This window comes from Enhydra lutris, unplaced genomic scaffold, assembly GCF_002288905.1.
Source record: "Enhydra lutris kenyoni isolate GAN:26980312 unplaced genomic scaffold, ASM228890v2 scaffoldscaffold29, whole genome shotgun sequence".
NCBI classification, from domain to species: Eukaryota; Metazoa; Chordata; class Mammalia; order Carnivora; family Mustelidae; genus Enhydra; species Enhydra lutris.
In genome coordinates this window covers 6,017,771-6,045,278 of record NW_019154113.1, presented here as the reverse complement: position 1 = coordinate 6,045,278, position 27,508 = coordinate 6,017,771, and the positions used below count along the sequence as shown (strand labels likewise).

The 27,508-nt window shown below is 38.7% G+C and overlaps 2 protein-coding genes across 4 annotated transcripts in view; one reads left to right on the top strand and one right to left on the bottom strand.

Annotated features, from left to right (window-relative positions):
* The window catches only part of LOC111152668 (tetratricopeptide repeat domain 23), a 109,187-nt gene extending 99,803 nt beyond the window's left edge, over nucleotides 1-9,384 (bottom strand). The window contains exon 1 of the mRNA XM_022511223.1: nucleotides 9,172-9,384. Coding sequence (XP_022366931.1) covers nucleotides 9,172-9,295 — 124 coding nt within the window. The 5' untranslated portion in view covers nucleotides 9,296-9,384. The remainder of the gene's footprint in view (nucleotides 1-9,171) is intronic.
* A 1,870-nt stretch (nucleotides 9,385-11,254) lies between these two features.
* Nucleotides 11,255-27,508, top strand: part of LOC111152679 (leucine rich repeat containing 28) — a 156,273-nt gene continuing 140,019 nt past the window's right edge. For 2 of the 3 annotated variants that reach the window (XM_022511241.1, XM_022511238.1), the window contains exons 1-2: nucleotides 11,255-11,316; nucleotides 15,602-15,829. In XM_022511241.1, the coding sequence (XP_022366949.1) occupies nucleotides 15,638-15,829 (192 nt within the window). In that variant the 5' untranslated portion in view covers nucleotides 11,255-11,316; nucleotides 15,602-15,637. Of the gene's footprint in view, nucleotides 11,317-11,432; nucleotides 11,520-15,601; nucleotides 15,830-27,508 lie in introns of those variants that run through there. The other variant, XM_022511240.1, reaches the window with a different exon arrangement.

The window sequence follows — 27,508 nt, the reverse complement described above, 5'->3', positions numbered from 1 at the left end:
GTGAAGGGAAGGACAAGAAGAATTACTGAAAGAAATAATTATGACAGCTTGAGAACTGCTTTGATGTAAAAATTAAAGAAGGGAGGTAGTCAAGACTGACTCTGACATTTTCATCCAGGAACCCTAGATAGGCTTTGGCACACAATGGCATGGGCCAAGTGCTGGCCACTGTTTGTTTTTATAAATAAAGCTTTATTGGAACACAACACAATAATTTATATATTATCTACGGCCACTTTTGTACTACAACAGGTGAGGTGAGTATCTGTGACAGAAACCTTATCGTTCTCAAAGCCTAAAGTATGTACTGTCCGGCCCTTTACAGAAAAACTTTACTGATCTGTAAAACACAGTGACGCCATGGACAGAAGTAGTGAGTAAAGGGAAATGGTCATTTTGATAAGATAATCAATTTGGTTTCAGCCAGATTGAATTTGGCGCTGTGGGGGAAAATTTATATAAGAATCTCCAACTTAGAAGTTAGATATATGTTGGGTCACCTGGTTGGCTCAGTCAGTAGAGTATGTGACACTTGATCTCAGGGTCATGAGTTCAAGCCCCATGTTGGGTGTAGAGCCTACTTAAAAAATTTAAAAAACAAAAAAGAAGTTAAAAATATACCACTAGTTCTGAGTGACATCTTTTTAAAGGTCACATTTTTTTCCTGTCCTTTTTAAAAAGATTAGTGACTTATTCCATGTCTACATACAAATAGGATTTGAGATGGCTAGAGGTGAGTGTTGAAGAGGTTAGACTGTACATAGTTATCAAGGTAAAGTGTGGCTACTCCTTAATAATCCAAAAGAGAGCTTTCCAGTTTCACCAAGAAGGAAGAAAGTGGGAGCTTTTCTCTCTTTCATGAAATAACAGAGACTGAAAACATGAGAGAGGAAAGAAACTAGCTGAAGGCCAGTGTGTGAGAAAGCAAAACTCAGTCCATCAGTCCCAGCAAAACTCGTTCCTGGGTAGCCCTTCAAAATCATGAAAGACTAAGCTGTAAGTTCAACATCTAAGCTTTGCTGAAACCCCGCTGTACAGAGACTCCGTGCTATCTTGGATGCCAAGATAATGGCTGGCTTTTTTTCTAATAGGCTCTTGACTTAAGCCTTCTCATCTATTCATCCCACTGGTTGATGATTTGATCATTTCAGTAAGTGTTGTGGTCTACAAAAAGAGCAGGAAATTGGGAGGGGGAATCCGAGATTCAAGTCTGTGTGCTAGTCCCACTACTCATGTGATTTGGGCAATACCAAAATACCATCACAACTGATGATTGTGTAAAATTTATGCTTTCCCATATTTTATCTTCTGTGGCCCTTATCACAGCCATGGGAGATACGGAGGAAGTTATGATTATCCCTATTTTGTAACTGAGGACAATGAAGCTGACAGAAACTAAATGACTTGTCCAATGTCACCCAGGCAGAAGCAGGACCCGGGTCTTCTAATAATTTGGTGGTTTCCCACCACATCATCCCGACTTTCACTGACCCATCTTTAGCACTGGGAAGCAAATACTCCTGCTTTGGAAACCTAAGCCTGCATTTTAAAAACTAATCATATGCTTTTATAACCAGGAAAAGTAACACCTTTGACAGATTTAACCACACTTTATCTTCTACTTAGGGGAGGCAGAGAGGAAATTTTAGAAGCTACGTAAGCAATACGTTCTGTAATATTTGCTATTCTGGGCCTTGAACCTAGTGCTAAACTTTGAAATTGAGCTGATTTTTCTTTCTTTTTTGGCTTAACTCTAAAAAGTGGTTTTTTTCACGTTGCCTCTAATATTAAATCCTTAAAGCAACAGTTATAATTCAAGTACTCACAGGCCGGATCTACTTTGCACACACTTTTTTGGTCTTTAATTTTCAGCAAGGGAGTAAAAGTGAAAAAAAAATTAAGCCATTATTTTAAAATTAGAAGTTTTCACATACGTGTTAAGATCTAGCTTTTGGGGGGCGCCTGGGTGGCTCAGTGGGTTAAAGCCTCTGCCTTCAGCTCAGGTCATGATCCCAGGGTCCTGGGATCGTGCCCCACATCGGGCTCTCTGCTCAGCAGGGAGCCCGCTTCCTCCTCTTTCTCTGCCTGCCTCTCTGCCTACTTGTGATCTCTGTCTGTCAAATAAATAAATAAAATCTTTAAAAAAAAAAAAATCTAGCTTTTGGGATTTCTGGCTTCCTAGGAAAACTCAGAACACCTTCCACACTGGGCCCATGTCATCTCAGGCAACATCAGCAAGGGGGGAATGGCAGGAGCCTTGGCAGTAAGGTGTCAGCTGCTATCACTCCCTATTGTTCTGGGACAGGGAGGCAACAAAGTAGTTGCCACCTGTCCTTGCTCCTGTGTTGCCTTTTTTCTTATTTTAACGATCCACACCTCTCCTTTCAAAGTGAGAGGCTGACATAAAGGGATGTGGTTTTCCCAGCCCATGCCCCTTGGCACTCATTTTCTAAATTTAATCTAACCTAAATTACCATCACTTTTATAGGATTATCAGATACACCACTCTTTTATAACCAATAAGAATAGAACAACACTGCTATTACACAAAGATTCGCCATCAACTGTAACATGCATTCCAATTTCAGAGATGTTTAAACACCAAAAGGTGCATCTCTGAGCTGATTAAACGAATCACGTTCCCCTGCCTGGCTTCTGGAAATGTTTGAACCCATGACCTTGCTTTTAAATATGTGTCTCTTTCAATGTGTGTTGGATCTTATAATAACATCTGTTAGCACAGACATAGTCTTCCTTTCACTTACTTGGAGCTACATGCTTATCATCAGCTACTTTTCTTTTCTTTGTAATAGCCATAGCTGGGGGTTAAATTTTCATTAGAAATCAGCCCAGGCCCCACACAGCACCCTCTCCCTGCCAGCCTTGGGGAAAGCTTCCCAGGCCTCTCTCTCAGTGCCCACAACTGTCAGTCAGACATATCCAATCAATTGATGAATTCTGCCAGACCTGTCCAGTGGAGTGCTGAAGCACATGATCAGCCTCAGATCAAAATAGGAGGAACAAGTCTGAAGTGGGGTCTCAGTCTTCCGTTTCCAAGAGGTGATGTTCAAAAATTTAATAACTGGTATAGGAGGAGGACCAACCAGTCTATATAGATGGCAACTATGCTGGAACTAGGGTCAGAAGGTCCCCTGCTGTTACAGATGTTAACCATTAGGTGCTGACTTGTTGGGGGATGTAGGGAAGCTTGAGGGAGGGGCAGGTCCCCCACGGCAGTGGCTCCTGGGAAATAACAACCATTATGACTGTATGAGAGTGTACTTGTTAAAAAGCAACTTTGCCCATATGTAAGCTGAGGCATCAAAAAACCATGATATGGAAAATCATCCTAGAAGGATACAAAATACCAAAAACGAATTAAAAGGAAATAAAATATCTGAATAGAACTATAACAAGTAAATAGTTTAATATGAAATATTTACATAAAGCTAAGCCAAGATGGCTTCAATGGTAAATCCTACTAAACCTTTAAAGAAGAAATATGAATCTTTTACAAATTCTATCCAAAAATAGAGGAGGGAATCCCTTTCAACTCATTCTGGGAGGCCAGTATTATCTTGATAGCAAAGCTGGACAAAGACGTAATAAAACAATAAACCAATATCCTTATGATTGTAAACACTAAAAGTCCTCAACAAAATATTAGAAAACCAAATCTAGCAACATATAAAAGGAATTATACATTATGACCAAGGGGGATTTATCCCATAAATGTAAAGTCAGTTTAACATCTGAGATCATTAATGCAATACACTGTATTACTAGAAGAAGGGCAAAATTGCATAATCATTTTAATAAACACAGAAAAAAAAATTGGCAAAATCCAAAACCTACTTATGAAAAAACTTCCTTAACCTGATAAAGGGCTAATAAAAACTTTTAAAAAACCTCATGCTAACGTCACACTTAATGGTGAATGTTTGAGTGCTTCTCTTTTAAGACTGGAAACAAGGCAAGGATGTTTGCTGTCTCCAGTTGTATTTAAGACTGTATTGGATATTCTGATCACTGCACTAAAGCAAGACAAAGAAATAAAAGGCATGCAGGTAAGAAAGGAAGAAATAAAATATTATTATTGGGTGGCATGATCCTATACATAGAAAATTTTAAGGGAGACACCATACACACACACACACACACACACACACACATCCCAAAACAAATGAAAACAACAGCAAAATCCTACTAAAACTGTTAAACAATTTCATAAAGGTTGCAGGATACAAAATAAACAAAAACTGAGTATCTATCATTCTGAAAATGAAATGAAAATATTTCCACTCACAGTTGCATCAGAAAGAATAAAATACTTAGGAATATATTTCACAAAAGAAGTACAAAACTTTTACACTGAAAATTATATAACATTGTTGAAAGGAATCAAAGGAGACCTGAATAAATGAGGCACATTCTATCTTCATGGATTAGAAGCCTTAATATTATTAAGATTGCAATACCCCCTAAATTGATCTATAGATTTTATATAACCCTTATCAAAATCCCAGCTGCCTTTTTTTTTTTTTTTTTGCAGAATTTCACCTTAAATTTATATGGAAATCTAAAGGACCTAGAACAGTTAAAACAATCTTGAAAAAGAACAAAGCTGGAGGATTCACACTTCCCATTTTCAAAACTTACTACAAAGCTACAGTAATCAAAACTGTGATACTGGCATAAGGACTGATATACAGCTTAATGGAATAGGTTTGAGAGTCCAGAAAATAGCCTTTACATTTATGGTCAATTTTTTTTTTTTTTTTTTTTTTTTTTGTGACAAGAGTACCAGGTAATGCAATGGGAAAAGAATAGTCCTTTTGACAAATTACGTATGAACCACTGGAAAGGCGCATGCAAAATAACAAAGTTGGGACCCTACTTCACACCATATGCAAAAATGAACTCCAACTGGATCAAAGACTTAAAAGTAAGAGCTAAAACTCTAAAGGTCTTAGGAGACAAAGGGCTATGTATGAGCTTGGGTTAGACAAAGATTTCTTATGTACAATACCAAAGGCACAACTGACAAGAGAAAAAGATAAATTGGACTTCATCAAAATTAAAAACTTCCGTTGTTTCAAAAGACACCATCACAAAAGTTAAAAGAACTCAAAATAAGAGCACACATTTGCAAATATTTGTGGATATAGCACATATTTGATCATGGGACTTTAATTCAAAATATGTAACAAATGCAATTCAATAATAAGACAAATAACCCAGGTAAACAATAGGTAAAAGATTTGAAAAGACAATTTACCCGAGAAGATAATCTGAACAACCAATAAGCTCATGAAATGTTCAAAATCACTAGTCATTAGGAAAATGAAAATCAAAACTCTAACGAGAACTACTTCACACCCACCAGAATGACCATAATCCAAGAGACAGACAATAAGAAGCAAGGATGTAACAAAACTGGACCCCTCAAACACCGCTCATGGAAAGTAAAATTGTACATTCACTGTAGAATGAGTAATTCCTCACAAAGTCAAACATACCTAGAATTACCACATAAATCAGCAGTTCCATGCCTAGATATATACCCAAGAGACCGAAAACACCTGATCACACAAAACCTTGCACACATCCTAGTAGAAGCAGTATTGACAATAGCTAGAAACAAAAAGCAATCCAAATGTCCATCAGCTGGTGGATGGATAAACAAAATGTGGTATATTGTACATATGACAGAATATTATTCAGCAGTGAAAAGGAATGAAGTATTGATACAAGTTGTAAACTTTAAAAACTTTATGCGATGTGAAAGCTAGGGGCAAAGACCACATATTGTATGATCCCATTTACATTAAATGTCCAGAAAAGGCAAACCTATAGACACAAAGTTCAATAGTGATTGCCTGGGTTTGGGTAGGAGTAGGGAGCGCCTGCAAATGGGCACAAAGAATCTTTTTAGGGTGCAGGAAATTTTCTAAAATTTGAAGATGGTAATGCTTGCACAACTTTGTAAATTTTCTAAGAAAATCATTGAGTAGTATCCTTAAAATGAGTGAATTTTATGGTCTGTAAAGAATACCTCACTAAAGCTATTAAAAATAGCTTAAAAACTATTTTTTTTAGTTTTTTGTGTAAAACTAAATTTTTTTAGTTTAGTTTTTTTTAGTTTTTTTTTTTTTTTTTTTGTAAAACCACAATGCAGTTTTATGTGTAATTCTGGCTTTTAAATATATATGGCTACAAGACTTTTTATTTATTTTATTATTTTTCTAAAAGACTTTATTTATTCGTTTGAGAGAGAGAGAGCGGGAGAGAGGGAGAGAGAGAGAGCGAGTGAGTGAGCATGAGCAGGGGAGGGGCAGAGAGAGAAGGAGAAGACTTTACCCTAAGCAGTGAGCCCCACACAGGGCTCTACCCCACAGCCCATGAGATCATGACCCGAGCCAAAGGCAGGTGCTTAACTGACTGAGCCACCCAGATGCCCCTACAAGTTCTTTCTAAGTTAGATCAGCCCCAATTCCCAAAGACAATGTGGCAGAGGCTCCCAACTCTTGAAAACCAATCCTAAATTAATATTATGGTTCTGTGAATAGATAGTTCAAGTGCATCAGTGCCTAGCACCTGTTAGGCTTCAATAGATGTTTACTGGAGGAACAATTAAACCCTCTTCCTGGTGTGATTTTTCTCTCCAAATACCTCATACACGAGATACCTGAAACTCAGTTACTTAGGGCAATTTTTTTTTATTTTAAACTAAAGAAAACTTAAATAAATGCCAATGTCCCCAGAGGAAAGCCTGCTAAAAGTGGGGTGGGTAGGATTCGATGGCCTAAAATGAGGTAACATATTAACTCCTTCATACTACTGGACTCATTTAGTTTAGGAGTAGGGCTTGGGGAGTGGGAATGTGTGATTCACAGAGTGAATCAGACATCCGAGCTGACCAAGCTTTAACTAACAGGAGTCACGGCCGATCAAGAGACTGAAAATCTGTAGATGAACTTTTCACCACCATTGGCCAGAAGTGACACAGGTCCCCTGTGCTAACATTTCATTTTTTCCCTGCACTGCAAAGAGGGCTAGGATATACAGGGGAGTAAAGAGATGTTTCAGTAGATCTGATGAGCACTGCAGTCCACCACATCAGTCCTCTGCAGCAGGGAACCCTGACTCAGAGTTCTTTGCCAGAACCAAAGCTTCCTCCTTCTGGGTCAACCTAAGTAAGAACCACTGATCAACAATTTAGGATCTTTTGAAGCAAGGTTTGAGGCAGGAGACAAGCACCCAGCCTGGTGTCTCTAAAGAACTTGGCTTTTTTGGGTGGGGAGGGGAGTAGCTAATCCTTGATTCACTTTTGTTTGCCCAACACTAGGGAAAGTAATCTGGTACGTGCTGGCAACCCACTGAGTGTATGTAATTTAGTTTCATCTCAGAGAAACAGGTCAGGTGAAAGGCTACAGTCGAGTAAGAATACCTCCCATCCTCCTATGATGTTCTTCAATAATAAGGTTGTTTTGTTTTTGTCTTTTTTTTTTTTTTTTTGGTTGAAATTCCTTCAATTCAATTGAATAGAACCAAGAAACACACTTAAATCCTGAGGCAAAAGGAGCAAGAACTGAGCCAAAGTGATTAACAGTCATGTTTACTGTGTTACCTGCACCACCACGAACACCACACCTAGTAAAATTTGTATTTATATCACTAAACAACAAAATAAGTTCAATGCTTTAGAAGAATACAAGGCCATGCCTTAAGATTTGTTAGTCCACCATGGGAAAGGGAAGTTACTTGGATAAAATCTCTTAGGAGGCTGCTACCAATCTGTACTCCATTATTTACAGTATTTAATCCTTTCATTTCCGGTCTCTGTTCTTGGAACCATCTTAATTTACATTATCAGTTTAATATTTTTCTATTACTATTTTCATTAGGTCTCACTCCTGCTGAAAACCCAAGACCAAACCCCTTGAATTCCGGCAATTTTGACTCTTCATGCAACTTATGTCCTTTTTGCTTTTTTTTTTTTAAACAAACAAAAAAACAAAGTCTCCAAATGAACCCTGTGCTGCAGCCTGAGGTTATTATTCTTTAGGCTTACACATATTTGCTAAGAGCTCATCTACTCCCTGGGATGCCACTTCCCTTCTTTTTGATCTACTGAAATTTTGACTATTGCTCAGGACTGAATCGGTTCCTAAGCTCACTGTGAAGCTCTCCCCTGAATATTTTAGCTCACACTGATCTACACTCTTGAAGTGCCTGTGGTCTACAATAGCATCTATGCATCCAGAACTTTCCAGAAGTTTTGACATAAATGTTTTGAGCTTCATTTTCCCAGCTAGAGTATGAGCTTCTGGAGGGACTTAATTTTATTATTTCATATTCCCATATAACAGAAGCCATTCAAGAAATACTTACTGCATACCTACTATAAGTTATGCCCTGTAGAGATATAGACGTGCCACTAAGTATATTTGTTAGTTGAATTACCGCCTGAAGATTCTTTAAGATGCTGTATTTTGGAATTATATATTGGGCTGAATCCTAAAAAAAGTATTAAGTTGCTATTTCGAATATAAGTTATTCTTTATTAAGATTTTCCTGAACTTTCGTGTTTTAGTTTTAATGAAAATCTCATTTTGAAAATATAAATGTTGGATTTCTTTTTTGAGAATTCATCCTTAACGTTAATTACCTACTGGTTCTGCTTCATATAACAATATTACGTTTTCCTCGGTCATTGGCAGATTTGTCTCTGAATTTCCTAATCTACAAAGACACATGAAATTTGGATCCAAAACTGATTCTAATTTTCTATTTTCTGGTAGATGAATTGTCTATTATGCTAGGTATAATATACGAACTTAAAAATTACAATAATATTACTAAGTGTTTCTTTAAATGCATATTAAAGCAACAACAACACACCACAGCTTTTTAGGATATATAATAATCTATAATTACTCTTATTACCTTGTTCCCTTTAGCATCCCAAAATCCACTGATTATTTGGAAACAACATTCTTCCAACCTCACCCTAAAAACACTTTCTGAAAACTCCTCTTCCTGTCACTCTTAGATTGTGCCTGTATGTTAAATTCTCCTTTGACGCTTATTCCTTTAAAACTACCGAAAAACCGGAAAAGTTTCTTTAACTCTCAAATCTCTGTGTCGTAAAATCCTTTGTCAATTTACCCCGTACGCAGGAGAGGTTCTCCGTTTCTTTTTCCAGCGAATTACACAGTTGTCTCGGCAGCCTGATTTGCCAGTTTGGTTCCCGCTGTACCAGTTTGTGATTCTTGTACAAATTAATAACCATGAAAAAGTCTAAAGCAGGGCAGTTTCAGATTAAATTATAGTTGCCTTTTCCCGTAAAGCAACTTGGTACCTCACAAAAATTCCAGGCGAAGAATGAATGATAGAGCACGCACCAATGGGGAGTGGAGAAGAGGATTTTGTCGAAGTTTGCAACCCAATCCTGGGGAGCCAGAGGTGGGAATTTTAAAACGTGTTTTTTTTTTCCCCTTGGAATTTTCTTAAAGTGGTATCGCTGCCTGTTGATGTTAAAGATTGTCAAGATCGCAAAATCGTTAGCTTAAAGCTTTTTGAGTGAGGCAAAATGTGAAAAGAGACACATTCAAATGGCCATACTGACACAGAGAATCATTTGGCTATTTTTGTGTCAGTTTCAGGGGCGTAGAAGTTATTGCAAGAGGATTCATTTTTTTTTTTATGATCAAACATCAGATGTTAAATTAACGCGTTATAATATTTCATTTTTTAAAGAAATGAAGACTACGTGGCTAACATTGATGCTTTAAAAATTTGTCGTCCTATTGTTAATCATTTTGAAATCACTTTGCAATATTAGGAGCCAGACTAGTTATTTGGGTCTATTCTTATCACCCTATTTTTGTTTTTACACAAACTGTAGGTTTCCTCATTATAAGCCTAGCAAGAAGTTCTTAAGCACTACAAATTCTTAGGTATTTAGCAATGTGTATCAAAATTCTTAGAATTACATGACATTCCCCATGCCATATACTTCAGTAACTTCTGAAAACCAGGTTAATAAATAGGAAATTAGTATTTCATTATAACTCGTATCCTGTTTTAGAGTAGATGTTATTTAGTATAACTCTCCTTTTGAGATTATTCATCTCTAACCGTAATTAAATAAACCAACGCGAAACTGGTTAAAAAGTCAAGGTTGCTTGACAATGCATCGATGATAAATTCATCAGCAGCAAGCTTTTCAAAGAACAATGAATGGCAGCAGTTTCAGGAGAGGAAATTTACAAAAACTCTTCGTTTCAGAAAGTTGCCAAATTAACAAACAAAATATTTTAAAAATAAAGTTGTTTTTAAAATGTTCCCTAACAGTGTTTGGAATTCTTTTCTTTTTAACCGGGATAAAGCTCTCTTCCTTTGATGTCTCCTTCGGCTGACATAGGAATTTTCGTCTTGAAAACATATTTATTGACGGCCTACTCAGTCACGCTAGGAAGTGCGGTAATATTTAACTTACTAAGCTGCTATTGTCCTTTTAAGCGATCGTTCGTCACAATAGTCCTCGGATATTTCAAGAGTGGAGACTAGGTTACCCGCCTCACCTTTGGAACAAAACTGTGCGCACGGCGAGCCCTTAAGTCCCATGCTTAGGCTCACCACTTGAAAAGTAACCTTGGCCATCTTACATCAACCCACAGGACCTCAGTTTTTCATTCGTTAAGCGAGTGTAATAAAACTACCTGTGTCATGAGATTGCTGTGAGGGTTTAATGAGATTATGCATGGCTCTTAGAGCGCTACCTGGTACACAGTAAGCGCTCGGGTGTTATTATTGTTGTGGGAACTCCCCAATGTATACAATGAATGAGAGCCGGAGCGCTTGAACGAATGTATGAATTAAAGAACACCTCAGTTACAGGCAATTCCTGACGTTCGAGCGCGCTAAATCGCCCCCTCAAAAAGCAAAGCAAAAGACTGCAATCAACCCAGCAAAACTCCTGCCGGAGCCGGAAGCCAATGTTGAGCGGCGGGCGGGGCCAGTCTGGAGGAAGCCGCGCTCTTGGCCAATAGGCACATCGCTTGGAAAACGAACTTCTCGTCCAAGCAGTTTTGAAACCGCGAGAACAGGGACGAATTATCGCGATGTTCCCTCTTTCTCTCCACAGCTCCCTCTTCCCCCACTCTCCGTGGTGCGCGTTCGGGCCCGTCCCGCCCCGCCCCCCGCCGTCCGCACCTCGCCCCGCCCCCCGGCACCCCGCCCCTCCCGCAGACCCTCGGCTTGCAGTTCAGCGCCGCCTGCGCCCGGAGCGCTGGCTCCGCCGGCGCCGAGGTGAGTGCGACGGCCTGTCGCGTCGAATGGCTCCCGTGGCTAAGGGCACCCCCTGGCCTGGCCCCCGGCTAGCGCGCCGGGTTCGGCAGAAGCGTCCGGGCAGCGGCGAGGGGTCCCTGGCCGGAGCGGGCCCGTCCCGGCCTAGGGTCGCCATAGCTGCCGGGCCCTCCCCGCCCTCCGTGGCCAGAGAATCCCGATGCCGGGTCTGCGAAATCCCTGCCACTGGGTTCGCCGCTTCCAAACCGTAATGACCTTAGTTAGTGTTTGGTTAACACGGGCAAAGTGGCAGGTGTTTTGCTTCAGACTTACTGAGAAAACAACCTTTTACAAATGCTTTTAATGTACAGTTTTTAATTCTCTAATCTCTAACATTAGGATATTGGAGTGGGTAGTCTACTGAATTAAACACGGAAGTCGGTTGGAGGGTCTTCTTTCCTTTTACACACGCCCGCTTAAAATGTGTGGAATTTTCTTAAGGTGGGAGGGTTTGTTTATTTGTTTTAAACAAGAATAAAGTGGATTGGTGTTTACATGTCAGAAAACTTGTGGAGGTGCAGTTGACTCTGATCAGTTAATACAGTTAAGTATACCATTTGTCTTTAATCGTAGATAAGAGGTAGTGAAGGGAATTTATGTAAGAAAATTACCCATCCTGTTACAGGCTGTATATTGCTAAATGAATGCGTTTTGGGAAACCATTAACATTATTTATTATAAGCAGCTTTCAGATTTCATTTGCGGAGACTTTATCTTCCAAACTGCCTTGGTAGCCAGTGCATTTTATTAGGGTGTAATGATGTTTTAAAGGCAGCGCATTCCCAGCTCTAAGGATCAGAAGGAAAACAATTAGGTTATACCAAATTCTCTCTCTGGATCTCCCATCAGAGAGGGGAGTGTGGATTTTGGATATGGTTTTGCTTTGTAGTCTTACCTTTGTATAAGCTTTGCCTACTCCCTAAGAAAATGATGGTAGAGGAGAAACACAGCCCCCACTGAAATGCTTGAAAGGCTATATTGTAAGGCAGACATGGGCTTTGGAGTTGGTCCACCTGGGTTAGAATTCTGGCAAGTTACTCTCTGAGAAACTGCTTCCATATCTATAAAACAGGGTAAAAATGTCTAGCGCGATGCAGAGTTGTACAGCTTAGGATCTTTTTTTAAAAAAATTTATTTATTTTTTTTATAAACATACAATATATTTTTATCCCCAGGGGTATAGGTCTGTGAATCGCCAGGTTTACACACTTCACAGCACTCACCATAGCACATACCCTCCCCAATGTCCATAACCCCACCCCCCTTCTGCCAACCCCCCTCCCCTCAGCAACCCTGAGATTTAAAAAACCCTGTTTTGTGAGATTAAGAGTCACTTATGGTTTGTCTCCCTCCCAATCCTATCTTGTTTCATTTATTCTTCTACCCCCTTAACCCCCCATGTTGCATCTCCACTTTCTCATATCAGGGAGATCATATGATAGTTGTCTTTCTCCGATTGACTTATTTCGCTGAGCATGATTCCCTCTAGTTCCATCCACGTCGTCGCAAATGGCAAGATTTCATTTCTTAGATTAGGATCTTTATGGCACGGAGCTGACACTCAGGATGTAGTATCTGCAAGATGACCATAGATTTCAGAGTGAAAAATATCTGCCTTGCAGTGTTACATGTCCTACTTCCGTCCACCCATCAGCTGTTTGAGGGTCTGCTTTGTGCTAGATACTGTGCATAGGCAGGTATACTAGAGTGGAGAAAGCAAGATAAGATTTCTGCCCTCAGGAGCTTACAGTCTCTTGGGTAGTTTGACAATAGGTACACCAATAAATATTTCAATTACAGATTGCAAGGAGTCCTACATATAAAAGAAATGGATTTCTCTGAAAGAATATCAGGAGAATAGTTTTGGATAGGGAAGTGATTTTTACTTTGAAACTTGGAGTTGATGGGGTAGTGTTTTCCAGGCTAAAAGGAGAAAAGCAAATGGTGTGCAGAGTTTGGCTCTTGAAAGAGACTGGGAAAAAAAGGACTAGAAAAGCCCAGGAGCTTGGTGGGAAGCCAGGGAGGGTGCTGCCTGATAAGGCTGGAGAGGCACGTGGGACCAGATTGTGAGGAGCTCTCAGTGCCTGATAAGAGTTTGATTTTCTAAAAAAGCTTCTGCAGGTGGTATTTAGTTGATATGTGTGCACTAGGGAGTGAGTTTATCTGGGAAAGGTATGGGATTTACATTTTAAAGGCTCCCTGCTAAGTGATTATGCAGATGGCCAGCCGGGAGATAACCGCGGCTTTTGGTTTTGGCTGGTGGAGAGATGTGGATGGATTTGAGATGTGTTTTGGAGGTAGAAACCACCAGCTTTAAGATCAGTTGGAGGGGGCAGGTGAAGGACAGGATGGAATCATTCATGACTTCCAGCTCTCCAGTTTACACAGCTGGGTGGATAGAGGTGTGTGCCATTAATTGAGATGAGAAACACTGGGGAGAATTTGGACTGGTCATGGGAATCAAAATATATTCAGTTTGAGGCACTTGTGAGACTTCTAACCTGCTTCAGGTTTACTACTTAAGTGAATTGTAACCCAGGAAACTTCCCTTTCCACACAGAATCATTGAAGTTGTTTCTAGCTTAGTTCCCCCTTGCTTTACAGGTGAGAGAATTAAAATGTAGAAAGATGAGTATGCTGTTCAAAGTCACATGTCTCATAAAAATAGGTAGGTGTGTAAGTGGAATCAGTAGGAGAAAGTTTTGAATTCTCATGTTGCTTTGGGGTTATTATTGACTTCTATGTTGTCTGCTCTTTTAGATAAAATGACAAGTGCTTTCTTATTAGCTAGGATTTGGAGTTTGGAAATAATAGAAAATAACCAAAAAAGTTATCAAAACTGCTTATCGAAAGCTTGTTACTACATTTTGCACTAACTTGATGTTAATTCCCAGTGAAAGTAGTTTTTCTTAAAAAAAAAACAAAAACCAAAAATCCTTTGAAAGATACTTTCTCTTGAGTTTGAGAAACGATACCCAGGAAGATGAGAGTATAATCTTTGAACAAATCTCAACTTTTTAGTGTTTTCACATTTCCTTAGTATCCTATGGAGTCCTTTGAGTCTGTGTATGTAAAGAACCCAGGCTTTAAAATCCATTGGACAAGCCTCTTCTCTACCCCAAGGTGGGGAAAAAAAGTCCTTGCTTTTATCCCTTATCAGCTGTTTGACCTTGGAGAAACTATTGAAGCTCTGAGCTTGTTTTTTCTTATGTGAATGAAGTTTGTTTCTGCTCTGTGCCTAGTTGATAAGATGGCAATTGTTATTTTTCTTCCACCCTGTTACTTTCAGAGCTGGAAGGGAATTTATTTATTTATTTAAAAAATTTATTTATTTATTTGACAGACAGAGATCACAAGTAGGCAGAGAGGCAGGCAGAGAGAGAGAAGGGGAAGCAGGCTCCCCGCCGACAGAGAGCCGGATGTGGGGCTCGATCCTAGGACACTGGGCTCATGACCTGAGCCAAAGGCAGAGGCTTTAACCCACTGAGCCACCCAGGCACCCCTGGAAGGGAATTTAATCTGTTCTGGGTTCTGGCCTTTACCAATAAATTGCTGTCTCCATTTTTTTTTTTTTTTTTTTTTTTTTAATGTCAGGCAACTGAGGCCCGGAAAGATTATAATAAAATAATACAAGGTTCTTATTTCCTGGTCAGTATTTCTTCTTACATTGAAATAATAAAACCGTATGTTCCTGGACATGCTTCTTTACTACTTCTGATACTCTACAAAGCTAAAAAGAAAGAAAGAAAAAGATAAAGAAAATAAGAATATAGACAATATTCTAGAGAAATGAAGAAAGTGAAGGTATCAGTGATCTAGATGTATTTCTATATATGTTTATAAATATTTTTGAAATACCTTAAGCTAAACATAAAATGAGGGAGTTCAAGAAGGAAATGGCTTTGCCATATCTGATTTTTCAGCTTTCCTTAGTTGCAGGTTATAAAACTGGTCTCTGTTCTGTTAGGCATTCCTGTCTCAAGTTCAAGAACTATTTTTTTTCCATTAGGACTGTGGCTGCTAAATGCTAAGTAAGCTTAAATAGTGAAGGCATGTTTAATGAATAGTTGCTCATTTTAATCTAAATATGTGTGACAAATTTAGTCGTTAGGAAAGAAAAATACAGGGATTGAATGTGTAATTCTCTTTTTAGTGTCTGCGAATAGCTCTGTGTGCTAACTGGCTTATTTGGCAATGCTTATAACCAATATCATAATTATTCAATTTTTTTTTTTGTTGTTCTCTTTAGAAATGGACCAATTTTGACAAGATGTAGTACTGCAGCATGCCTGATGGGATATGTTCAGTCATGGCATCTGAACTCTGTAAGACGATCTCTGTGGCAAGGCTGGAAAAGCACAAGAATTTGTTCTTAAATTATAGGAATCTGCACCATTTTCCATTGGAGTTACTGAAAGATGAGGGACTACAGTACTTGGAGAGGCTCTATATGAAAAGGAACTCCCTTACAACCTTGGTACAGTATTATATTGCATTTAAAACATTTATAATGTGGGCCTGACCAAGATATAGCTTACTTATCCTAAGATATTCAGACCAAGTTGTACATCCCCTCTTGTTATATAAACAGGTACTAAAAATGCATATAGGGGGTTCCCATTAGCTGAGGATTCATTATCCGAGTCCCTGCAGTATGGGGTTGCAGGAAGAGTTGTAAGGGAAAGCAATATATTCACTAAATATACTGCTTATAGATTTAGTCTCCATTCCAAAACCCCACTACCCTTAGCCTGTGCATCTGTCTCTGTTTCTTTGTGTGATAAGTTTCCTAGATGATTTTTGGATGTTACCATATCCATTGGACCAGTTAAAAAGTAAAGAAGAGAAAGGCCAACAAAGATGAATGACCTTGAGTTGCATTTAAAAAGAGATGATTTGAAGATTAAAATATTAAAACATGCATTTGGGAAGCTTGATATAGCCTTTCTTTTGGGGGGAAGCACATAACAAAAGTATCCTCCCAAACCAAAAAAGTCTTTACGATTGCATTGTGAAAATCAAATAATGTTGAATTGGACTATCATCCAGTTTGTTGAAAAAATTTTTGCTGTAGAGACAACATTTGATTCACTCTTTGTGTTATAAGAATAAGCAGATACTTATCATTATAACCTTATTTTTTTATTATATATAGGGCTTTATTATATATTTCATTACATATTAAGTTTTATTACATATCAGATTTAAAAAACTGTTTAAAAATTTTCTTAAGAGAATGTATTACTCTGGCTTCTTATTCCTACTCTTATTGTAAAATTTAGTCTCTGTTTTAAATGTATATGCTTTATGTGACCTTTTCTGGTTATCACTTAACCCTGTTTGAGTCTTAGACTTGAATTCTTATTCTTACTCATTTTATGATGTCTTATTTCTTTGTGAGCGGACCTATTTTTAATCCCCTTTTCTTTATTGGACCATTCTGCCTATTTGAAAGTATGCCTTACTGGCTTCATTTAAATGGAGTGTTTTTGTGGAAAAGTTTTATTTAATCTGTCTAAAATACCTCCAGTGAGTAGAGAACGTAAAATTTGTTTATCTTTGCTGTATCTGACAGTAAATGGAAATACGTCTTTCATTTTTAGTGTTTGGCATTTTGGCTTATATGTTATTTTGAGTGCCTACTTAGGTTTTTTTTTAAAGTAGATTTTTCAGTTTTAAAATTTTAATTATCTTAGTGATCAAACTTAAATAGCATAATTATAGTAATCCTTTTTGTGAAATCATCATTGCATGAGGTGAAACCACATTTACCAAGTGTTTTTACCCCACTTTGAGGAAGAAGTGTTGTAGAAATAATTTGTCAAGGATTATAGCCCAGATTTTCCCATGTTTGTTATGGATGTACAAAGGAAAAGCTGTGAGAGGAGAGGATTACCTCTTAACTATTAGTCAAAGTCCACTGGAGTAGAGTTTGTTCAAAGAAATTGACCTTCATTTCTGAAAGTTAGAGTGCGCTTTTGGTTTTGTGGCAGTTCCTCAGCTGCAGTTTTCAATTTATGAAAATATTTAGGTATCTACTATACAGTTGGAACCAATATTCATAAAGGCTTATAAGCATACTCTTCAAGTACATACTTTACTGCTCTTTTGTTCATCAAAGATTAAATTGTTGCATATGTTTACAATGATAGGCGTATGTGTTTTATTTGAATGCCTTTTAATGAGCTAGAACATTTGATTCATGTGCATCAAAGAGCTTTTAAATTGTAGAGTGCTATACAGAGATCAGGGTGGTAGGGATTGTAGTGGACATTCCATTCCCAGATGGTACTGAAAACCAGCGTAGTCTAGGACTGGCTTAACACACAGGTTTTTGAAAGCAGATGAAGTAATACTTATCCTAGAGTGCTCTAAACTCTACTTTAGGCTTTGAGGATGTTTGCTGGTGTTATTGATAAGATATATTTCCTATGTTAGATTTGGTATGTGGAATTTGACTTATAATTATAATACTGTCCAAAGGAAAAACAAAACAAAACATGTCATTGGAAACAGATGGTATCTTTAATACCATTATGGCTTCATTGACCTTTTTTTTTTTTTTTTTTGTAGGAAGCTTGGGAATCTGCCAGTAATTTCCATTTTCACACTGTTTTATTATTTATTTATTAACACTGTTTTATTGTGTTTAAATCCTTTCTCCTCAATATTCCCCCTCCGTTGTCTCCCCATCCCTCACTCTATGAAGCCTTGCTGTGAAAAGAGAAGTCAATGATGCACACTTCTGCCCTTCTTCCTTTTCCCCATCAAGGTGCTTGGTATAGGGTAGTGGTTTATATTTTGCAGGATGATTGTATATTAAATACTCAGAATTTGGGGAATGCTGCATTAAAACTAAAACACAGCAAAAGCTTTTTTTATGCATTTGAAAGACTAAACTCATATTTTAATTACAAAAATGATACATGCCCTAATATCAGTGAACGTAGAGGAACATATGGAAGGTAGTCATCTCTTCAGCCAGTTATATACTGTAGGGTAACCAATGTTAATAGTTTGGTTGTGTCCTTCTACTGCTTTACTTGTATTTATGTAATTACATATTTTATCCCCTTTTTAAACAACAAAATAGAATCACACTATATATATTTCTTTGTGGATTTCTTTTTACTTCATGGTATTCTCATTCCACTAACCTCTAGGCCAGGAGGTACATATACATCCTCATTTGTGCATGTGTGTTTGTGTGTACGGTCAAGTCTTAAAAGTGGGATTGATGGGTCAATGGTAGGCACATTTTACATTTTAAAGTACTTAAAAAAAAAAAGATTTATTTATTTATTTTAGAGCGATCACAAGTAGGAAGGGTAGAGAGTGAGGAAAAGAAAATCTAAAGCAGGCTGACCCTGAGTCCGATGCCAGGCTTGATTTCATGACCCCAAGACCAAGGTTGAGCTGGAACCAAGAGTCAAATGCTTAATCAACTGTGCCACCCAGGCGCCCCATTTTAAAGTACTTTTTATCAGTACAGTTGACCCTTGAACAATGCCAGGGTTAGGGGTGTTGACCCCATGCTCAGTCAAAAATCGACGTTTAACTTTTGACTACCCCAGAACTTATCTTCTAATAGCCTACTGTTGACCAGGAGCCTTGCTGATAACATAAACAGTTGATTAATACATGGTTTGCTTGTTACATGTATTACATACTATGTTCTTACAATACAGTAAACTAGAGAAAAGAAAATGTTATTAAGGGGGCACCTGGGTGGCTCAGTCAGATGAGGATCCGATCTTGAATTCAACTCAGGTCTTGATCTCAGCATCATGAGATCAAGCCCCATGTGGGCTCCATGCTCAGCAGGGAGCCTGCTTACGATTCTCTCCCTCTGCTCCTCCCCGCTACCCCCGTGCACTCTCATGCACACACTCTTTCTTTCTCAGATAAACAAATAAATAAATAATCTTTTTTAAAAAAGCAATACATAAGGAAGAAAAATATAGTTGTAATTATACCGTTTTGAAAAAAATCCATGTTTAACCAACTGAACCACCCAGGTGCCACTTAAAACTTTTTTTTGACATGAGTCAATTTATATAAGAATTCAATTATATAATTAATAGGTGAATAAGTAGTAGTCAGGAAACATGATTTTGGTTCCTAACATTTATCTTAAGAGTTGTGAAGTCTCACATTTGTGGAAGTTAGAAGATATTTACAATAGGAAATATAGGTTCTGTGTTTGTCATGTGCTAGGTAGTCACATAGTTCTTGAATGAATAGATAAATGAAAATGAAGTAGATTAAGGTAAGGATTATTAATATAGGTATAAGTGTTCCAGACTGAGAGCTTTCAGGGTCAAGGACTCTGTCTTAAATTCTGCATCCCTGTGCCTGGTGTACTGCCCAAAATTTGTAGAACCTATAATCTAATTCTGCGTAGCAGGATTATGGGAGATTTTTTTGAAGAAGATGCTGTTTACATTGACACTGAGGAATGACATTGGCAGGAGTTTAGGAGGAAAGGTATTCATTCAACATGTATTTAGTGAGTATTTGCTCTGTACCCAGTACTCTTCAAGGCTCTTATTTGGAACAAATTCTTATGGAATTCTCATGGAATTTTCATTTGTTCACATCCCAAGCTGAAGGGAAAGTATGAACTAGGAGTCAATGGTACAAGGTTCAGAGGACAAATCTAGGTGCCTGTTTTGCTGAGAGCCGTGGGCTTTTCTCTTTGTTTGTTTTTTGTTCTTCGGTGCCTGAGAACTGAGGAACTGAGGGTTTCTAAAGATGGCTGAGGTGGGGAGTTATGGGGAGATGGAGCAGCAGTGTGTCCTCACTTCAGCCAGAGCAGCTCTCCTTCTGTTGGCTTTGTATATTGGTGCTCTCTACACCAACTCCGACGTAGGTGGGATGTGTAGATCTAGTGAATGTTTTCTCACTCCTTTTAGCAGAACCATTTATTTAGAAAGTTCACTAAATAATAAATGAAACTGAAATTATTCTTCTTTAGGAGACGGGGTAGGCAAGAGTCTTGCTCAATCCATACCTCCTTCCCTTCCAAGGAGCTGTCTGGGTGGTCTAGAAAACCACAGAGTGGAATAGAAAGCCACTAACTGAGCACAGCTGACATGAGAATTCTACATTCTGCCCGGCAAGGCCATCTGCTTGGGGACTGAAGATCTGTAGAGAATGCAGGTTTGAAATGATTGTTGGGAAGAGTCACATGGCGGTTTGACTAGAGAAAGATAGTAGGATTGTTGGCATTAGTCAGCAAGCTGTCTGTTGCTAGGCTTATGGTGGAACCATCTGCTTCTTTAGGGGATTTTCTCCTGCAGTACCCAACTGTCAGAGGTAGGAAGAAGGTGGACTGTTGCCTGCCTACAGGCTTAGGTTTTTTCCAGGTGGATACAGTGCAAGTGCAGAGGGACTAAGGAGGTTCAGGAATTTGGCAGGAACGTCTGGGGACATGGAGGACGGGGTAGGGAATGTGAACTGGATTGGAGGCAAAGAAGGAAAGGAGGAGTGAATAAACAGGGAGAATGGAGAGGGGCCAGTAGACCCACTGACGTTGAAGAATCGTATTGGGCATGACTGGGTAAGCCATCTAGGGGGATGGGACAGGTGGTTGTGGAGAGAGATTTAAGTGGTGGGGAAGTTTCAGGTAAGGTTTGGATAGGAGTGTGCAGGATGAAGGAGGCTGAGGTGAAGGCTACCTCTGTCCCCCCTCATTTCCCCCACCGGTAGAAGCTGGAGTCATTCTAATTGTTGGAGAATAGTTTGGAAGCAGCAATCACCAGTTCTGCCTCCTAACCTGGGAGTTCACGAAGGGAGGGAATTAGCAGTGGGAGCATTTGAGGACTACAGTCCTCAAAGGGGTTGTTTCAGTGTTCGGTAGCCAAACCCAGTATCAGGAGGTAACAGACCCCCCGGGTTCCATGTGCTTAACCTCCTTGGACTTCACTTTTTTTCGTTTATAAAATAAAAGGCCACAGGAGACTTGAAGGGGAAAAAAAGAAATCTCGGTGTGGAAACAAAAGCACTTAATGGATCTGCCAGCTTCTCTTAATGAGGACGGTAGGCAGGTTTTCCTGGGGCCATGAAAGTGTGACCTACCCAGATACTAATGGAACTCTCACCCATTGCCAGTTTTGCTTATAAATATGAATGGACAAGAAAGAGACATCTACATTTTAATGAAAGAGGGGAATTTGGCTTATGTCTGAGCGATAAGAGCAGATGGATCTTGATTAATCAGTTAATCTATGCAACAATACAGAATCTAACTTAAAAGTGATATCCTGGGATTGAAGGGAAGAAGAGGTCTGTTCATATTCCTGAATTGGGTTGGGGCATAAGGCACAGAAGTGTTTCCTTTTGACCCAGGAGAAGGCATTCTTGACCTTCCCTATAAAATATAAACGGACAAATTATAGAAGAATAAAAATAGAACAGAAAAAGATGTTTTAACTTCCAATAGAAGGTAAAACATTGATCATCCTTTCCTATTAGATTGGCAAAAACTAGTATCTAGTGTTGAAGCTACTTGATGTGGGAGACTAAGAAGATCCTCTCACACACTATCAGATGGAGTGGAGGTGGCTGAATATTTTTGGTGGGTGGTTTGACCACATCTGACAACATTTTGCATAAATATGTGTTTGAATCAGCATTTTTCACTTGTAAGAATTTACCCAATGGAACAAATGTCAAGTGAACCAGGATGTTCATCACAGCATTGGATAGAATGAAAAATTGTGAAAACCTCAATATTCATCATTATGGGATTGGTTAAAATCTGATAAAATGATAATATCATTTGAGTCTTTAGTAAGTTCCAGGCACTCTCTTAAGTAATTTACATGTTTAAGTTAATTAATCCTCAAGACAATCCTGTGAAGTAGGCACTATTATTATCCCTACTTTATAGGCAATAAGCTAAGGTATTAAAAAGGGCTTAGGTCAGTCTTATAGTGATTATAAAGGTATGGATGGGGGACAGGCAAGAGAGTGGGGGCTGGAAGAGAAAGCCTTACTTAAGTCTGTAAAAGTAAAAAGGGAAGGCGCTATTAAGTTTGGTTTATATTTTTTTCACTAAGTACTTACTTTTACAATTAAAAATCAATTATTATGAGATTACTGAGGGCCTGGGCGGCTCAGTCAAGCATCTGCCTTCAGCTCAGGTCATGATCCCAGGGTCCTAGAATTGAGCTTACCCTGCTCAGTAGTGAGTCTGCGTTCCATCTCCCTCTGCCCCTCCTCCCTGCTTGTGCCCCACCCTCAAATAAATAAATAAAATCTTACAAACCGTAAGAATGAGATTGTTGGCATATAGTACCAGTAAGATCTTAGGCAGCTCTCAAGTTGTATTAATCAGTGAGTCTAGATACTTTGATTTACAGTGATGGTGATGCCTGCCTGCCCTTCTGTTGTGCTGACCTTGGTGGCTCCTGCCGCTGGTGGCTGGGTTGAGGGTGAAAGGGGTCCATGTCTGGGAAAGTTACACAGCTGTGCCCCCCACCCCCTTGGAATTTGGTAATAGTAGGATCTGGATTAAATGAACATCAGAACATCTTAAAGGGAAAACAGTAAGGAAATGGTGAAAGAGCATCCGGCCAACGAGTGTAGCAGAAAAATTTGGGAGAGAGGATTAAGTTTTGTTTTTGTTTGTTTGGTTCACTTGGAATTCCAACATAAGGGGCTCCTTGTTTTTCTGTAACTTGTTGGACCCTTCCAGATTCAACCACTGCTGGGGTGCAAGACCCCCATAATCACTGCAGTTCTGCATCTGAAACTAATATTACAGTGTATGTTAACTAGATGGAATTTAAAAACTTGAAAAACAATAAAATCAGTAATGTCATTTTTATCACTTTTGTCATGGAAGTCCATTTGAGGCTATATTAGTGCTACATATTTGTAGTGCAGAGCAGGGAAGAAAAATTATCTCAGCATTCTTTTTAGGCACCTCAAAGACAGCTTCAGAAACAACATAATTTGTCCACTGTTCGAAAAATTCTCTGTACCTCATTTTTTCCCTTTCTCTCCCTTTTGAAGTGGCTTTGTTAATATTTGTAGTGCTTTGTATTCAAGCACTCTGTGAATTTCCAGTGGAATTTTTGTTTTAGTGAACTCGGGACATAAGATACCTTATTTAGGGAAAGATACTCTGAGAAATTTGGTATTTGCTGCAGATTTTTCATTGCTTTCCTTTTGGATGCATTAAAACAAATAACTAAAGCTGTTATGCTCACATTTCCAAATAACTAGTATTTTCCCGTAAAACCTGACATATGTTTTGGATTATCTTTTGTATTGCTTATGAATGCATTACCCATTGTTTGCACAGCATAGTCACTTGGATTTTTTGCTGGGAAACAGGATGTCAGGGGTAGCTTACAAAGCGTATGTAAACTTGGAGTGGTGCTTGACCTGTGAGTGATTGCACAGCCTTTGCTAGGAGTGCTCTTCTCTTAGCAAGAGGGGTTGGTGAGCTGTTAATGCTCTCGAGCACCTTTCTTCTCAACCCCTTCTCCCTCTCTCTAGCACCCCCTCTTCTCCTCTATACCCCTCTCTCCCCCAAAAGTATATAATGCTTCATAGGATAATTCGAATGAAAACCGTAGGTAATATCATTCCTTCATGCTGCTCATTTAGGAAGAAATTAACCACCAGAGATGTGATGCTGGCAGATCCAAGTATTGAGAATCTACTGTGTTTTTCTGTCTCCAGGAAATACCAAGGAAATAGGACAGGCGTTTAAGACAAGACTGGGGCCTTTTGGGGCCACTTAAAGTTTATTTGGAGAGAAATTTAAAAAGAAGAAAATGAGTAATTAACAGGAAGTGAACCAAGAGACAACTGGGTAAATAGTAAAGGACATTAGGGAGCAAATGGTGACAGGGCTCCAGGAAGCCTTTATATGACTGTGCAAGAGGAAAGGGTGTGCTGGTTATCTCTCAGTTCCCACTGGCCTCCTAGTTAGTATCTGACTCCTCTGTGGAGAAATACTGCTCTATGATAAATATTAAAAGGAAGAGATATAAAAGAGGAACTGGTTATGCTGTTGGCAGTGAAAGAGGTCTACCTTAGTTGTTCCCATATAGGCATCTAGTACTTAACTCATGCCAGTGTACTTGCTCAGACACAGTGACATCAAATGACGAATCCAACTAGAATGCTTGTTGAGTAATGTGATGGTTTGTAAATGAAGTGCTTTTTTCCTTCAATACCAAAACTTCATTAACTTTTTTTTAATTAAAAAAATAAATAAATAAAGGGGCTCCTGGATGGCTTAGTTGGTTAAGTTTCTGACTTAGGCTCAGGTCATGATCTTGTCCTGGGATACAGCTCCACATCTGGGTCCCTGCTCAGCAGGGAATCTGCTTCTCTTTCTCCCTCTGCCCCTTCCACTGATTGTGCTCTCTCTCAAATAAATACAGTCTTTAAAAATAATAATAATTTTTGATGTGAAATGAACTTAATATAAAATTAACCATTTTAGAGTGCACAATTCAGTGGTACATTCACAGTGTTGAACAGCTACTGCCTCTGTCTAGTTTCAAACTAAACCTCTTACTCATTAAGCAATTTCTCCCTGTTCCCTTCCGCACCCCAGCCCTGCTAACCACCGGTTCGTGTTCTGTTGTTACGGATTTATCTATTCTGGATAGTTCATATAAATGGGACCATTCAATATGTGACCTTCAGTGTCTGGCTTCTTTTCACTTAGCAAAGTGTTCTCAGCGTCAATCCAGATTGTAGTATATATCAGTCCTTCATTACTTTTTATGATTCAGTCAGTACCTGTTTCATGTGCATACCGCAGTTTATTTACCCATTCATCCATTGATGGGTGTTTGGGCTCTTTCCACCTGTTTTGCTACTGTGAACAATGCAGCTGTGAGTATGGATTACAATTACATGTTTGAGGACCAGTTTTTAATTCTGTGGGGCATATACCTAGGTGTGGAATTGTGGGATCATACAGTAATTCTAGTTTTTTGAGGAACTGCTGAACCACTTTACCAGCAAGGTACAAGGCTTCCAAAGTTCTCTATAGCTTCACCAACACTTTTCTTTTACAGTTTTTAAAATACTATTATTACAGTGGGTTGAAGTGGGTAGGTGTGAGATGATAGTGCATGCGGTTTGGATTTGCATTTCCCTAACGCTAATGATGTCGGGCATCTCTTTCTGTGCTTGTTGACCATTTGTATATATTTAGAGAATATTCAAATCCTTTGCCCCATTTTCAAATTGGGTGGTTTGGTGGTTTTTTGGTAAGGATTCTTTATATATTTGGATGCTAGACCTTGAACAGATACATGATTCATAACTGTTTTCTCCCATTTTAAATGTTGTCTTCACGTTCTTGTAATTCACTTTCTTATAATATCCTTTAGTGCACAAAAGTGTTTTTAACTTTGGTGAGGTCCATTGTATCTGTTTTTTTCCTGTTCCTCATGTTTTGGTGTCCTATCTGTGAATCTATTGCCAACTCCACAATGACGAAGATTTAGCCTTATATTTTTTTCTATGAGTTTTATCATTTGGCGGGTTATATTTAAGTCGCTGATCCATTTTTAATTAATTTTTGAATGTAGTGTGAGGTAGAGGTCCAGCTTCATTTGACTTTTTATAAGTGCTGTAAGGGCTAAAATTCATTTAATTCATGACTTTTTTGAAATGTGTTTTTAGAGGTACGGATGGAGCAGGTTTTGCTGAACCCTGAATCCTAATGTTTTTTAACAGCACAATTATTTCTTTTACTCACACTCCATGACTCTCATATTACTTGGGGACTCTGGTTTATGGTGTCCACAGCCAGGGAGGAAGGCTGACAAAGCTTCCGTCATGTGGCCACCATGAACTTACGAACTTTTATGTAATTTTTGTATTTCACCTCAAAATTTTATTTTATTTTTTTATTTTTAATTTTTTAAAATTTTTTTTTAGCAAGAAACACTTTTTTTTTTAAAGATTTTATTTATTTATTTGACAGACAGAGATCACAAGTTGGCAAAGAGGCAGGCAGAGAGAGAGGAAGGGAAGCGGGCTCCCTGCTGAGCAGAGAGCCCGATGTGGGGCTCGATCCCAGGACCCTGGGATCATGACCTGGGCCGAAGGCAGAGGCTTTAACCCACTGAGCCACCCAGGTGCCCCCAAATTTTATTTTTTTTTAACTAAAAAAAGTTAATTAAGTTTTGGTACTGAAGGAAAAAAAAATTTCTTTCACAGACCAGCACAATACACTCACTGCGCTTTCCAGTTTTTGTCACACCTTTCAAAGTCATGAATTAAGTGCATTTTAGTTCTTACAGTTCAGGCTCTTTAAGACTACCACGTTAACATAATTTCACTGACCAAAGTAAGTCATTTAGCTGTACCCAGCTTGGAGAGAAAAATGCAGTCTACCAGGTGCCCAGAAAGAGAAGAAAAAAGAAGTAACTGGTACACGATGCCCACCAGAGAGCATCACTGAACATAGTGTTTGCAACGTATGTGAAGTATTGGTTCCGCGATACATAATTGAAAAACGTTTCCATTTAAAGGGGTTGGCAGTTTTCCTTGAAAGGTTGTAGTAAAACATCATTGATTCAAAATTAGAGGTAGATTTTATGTTTAACTGTGCTTGCTGAAGTTTGCTTTTACATTATTTGTAAAGAAAAATTATTTAGTGAAGTGTAATGTGGGTTTTAGTGAAGAGAATTTGGGCTTAATTTAGAAAACAATTTTTAACTAGTAGGAAGTAATTCAGGGATCCTTACCAGTAGGTGTCAGCCACAGCCCATGCAATGGGCTGCTTATTTGTCTGACTTTTTGGGCAGGTACTAATAAGGGGTTGGTTTTTTCTTTTTTTTTTCCACCCAGTATTCTAATGAACTGCAGTTTTCTTAAGGTCAGCTTGCTTATTTTTAAATTAAAAACACAGTGTATCTACTCGTTAATAAAGATAGGGTAATGCACCATTAGCAGGAGAAACATTATTCAGTGCTTAATTGCGTGTGAAGCTGTGTAGCTCAAAAGAGCTAAGTTCTCATGGGAAGATTAGAATAATGTTTAATGGGACCAAATAGGCATCTGGAAAGAATGACCACAGATCCTGAGTCAGCCAGATGTGTGATACTGATTGTTGCAGATAAAACAGATGAAGCTTTTTTCTGAATAAGTCTTTCCTTTTCAGAGAAAC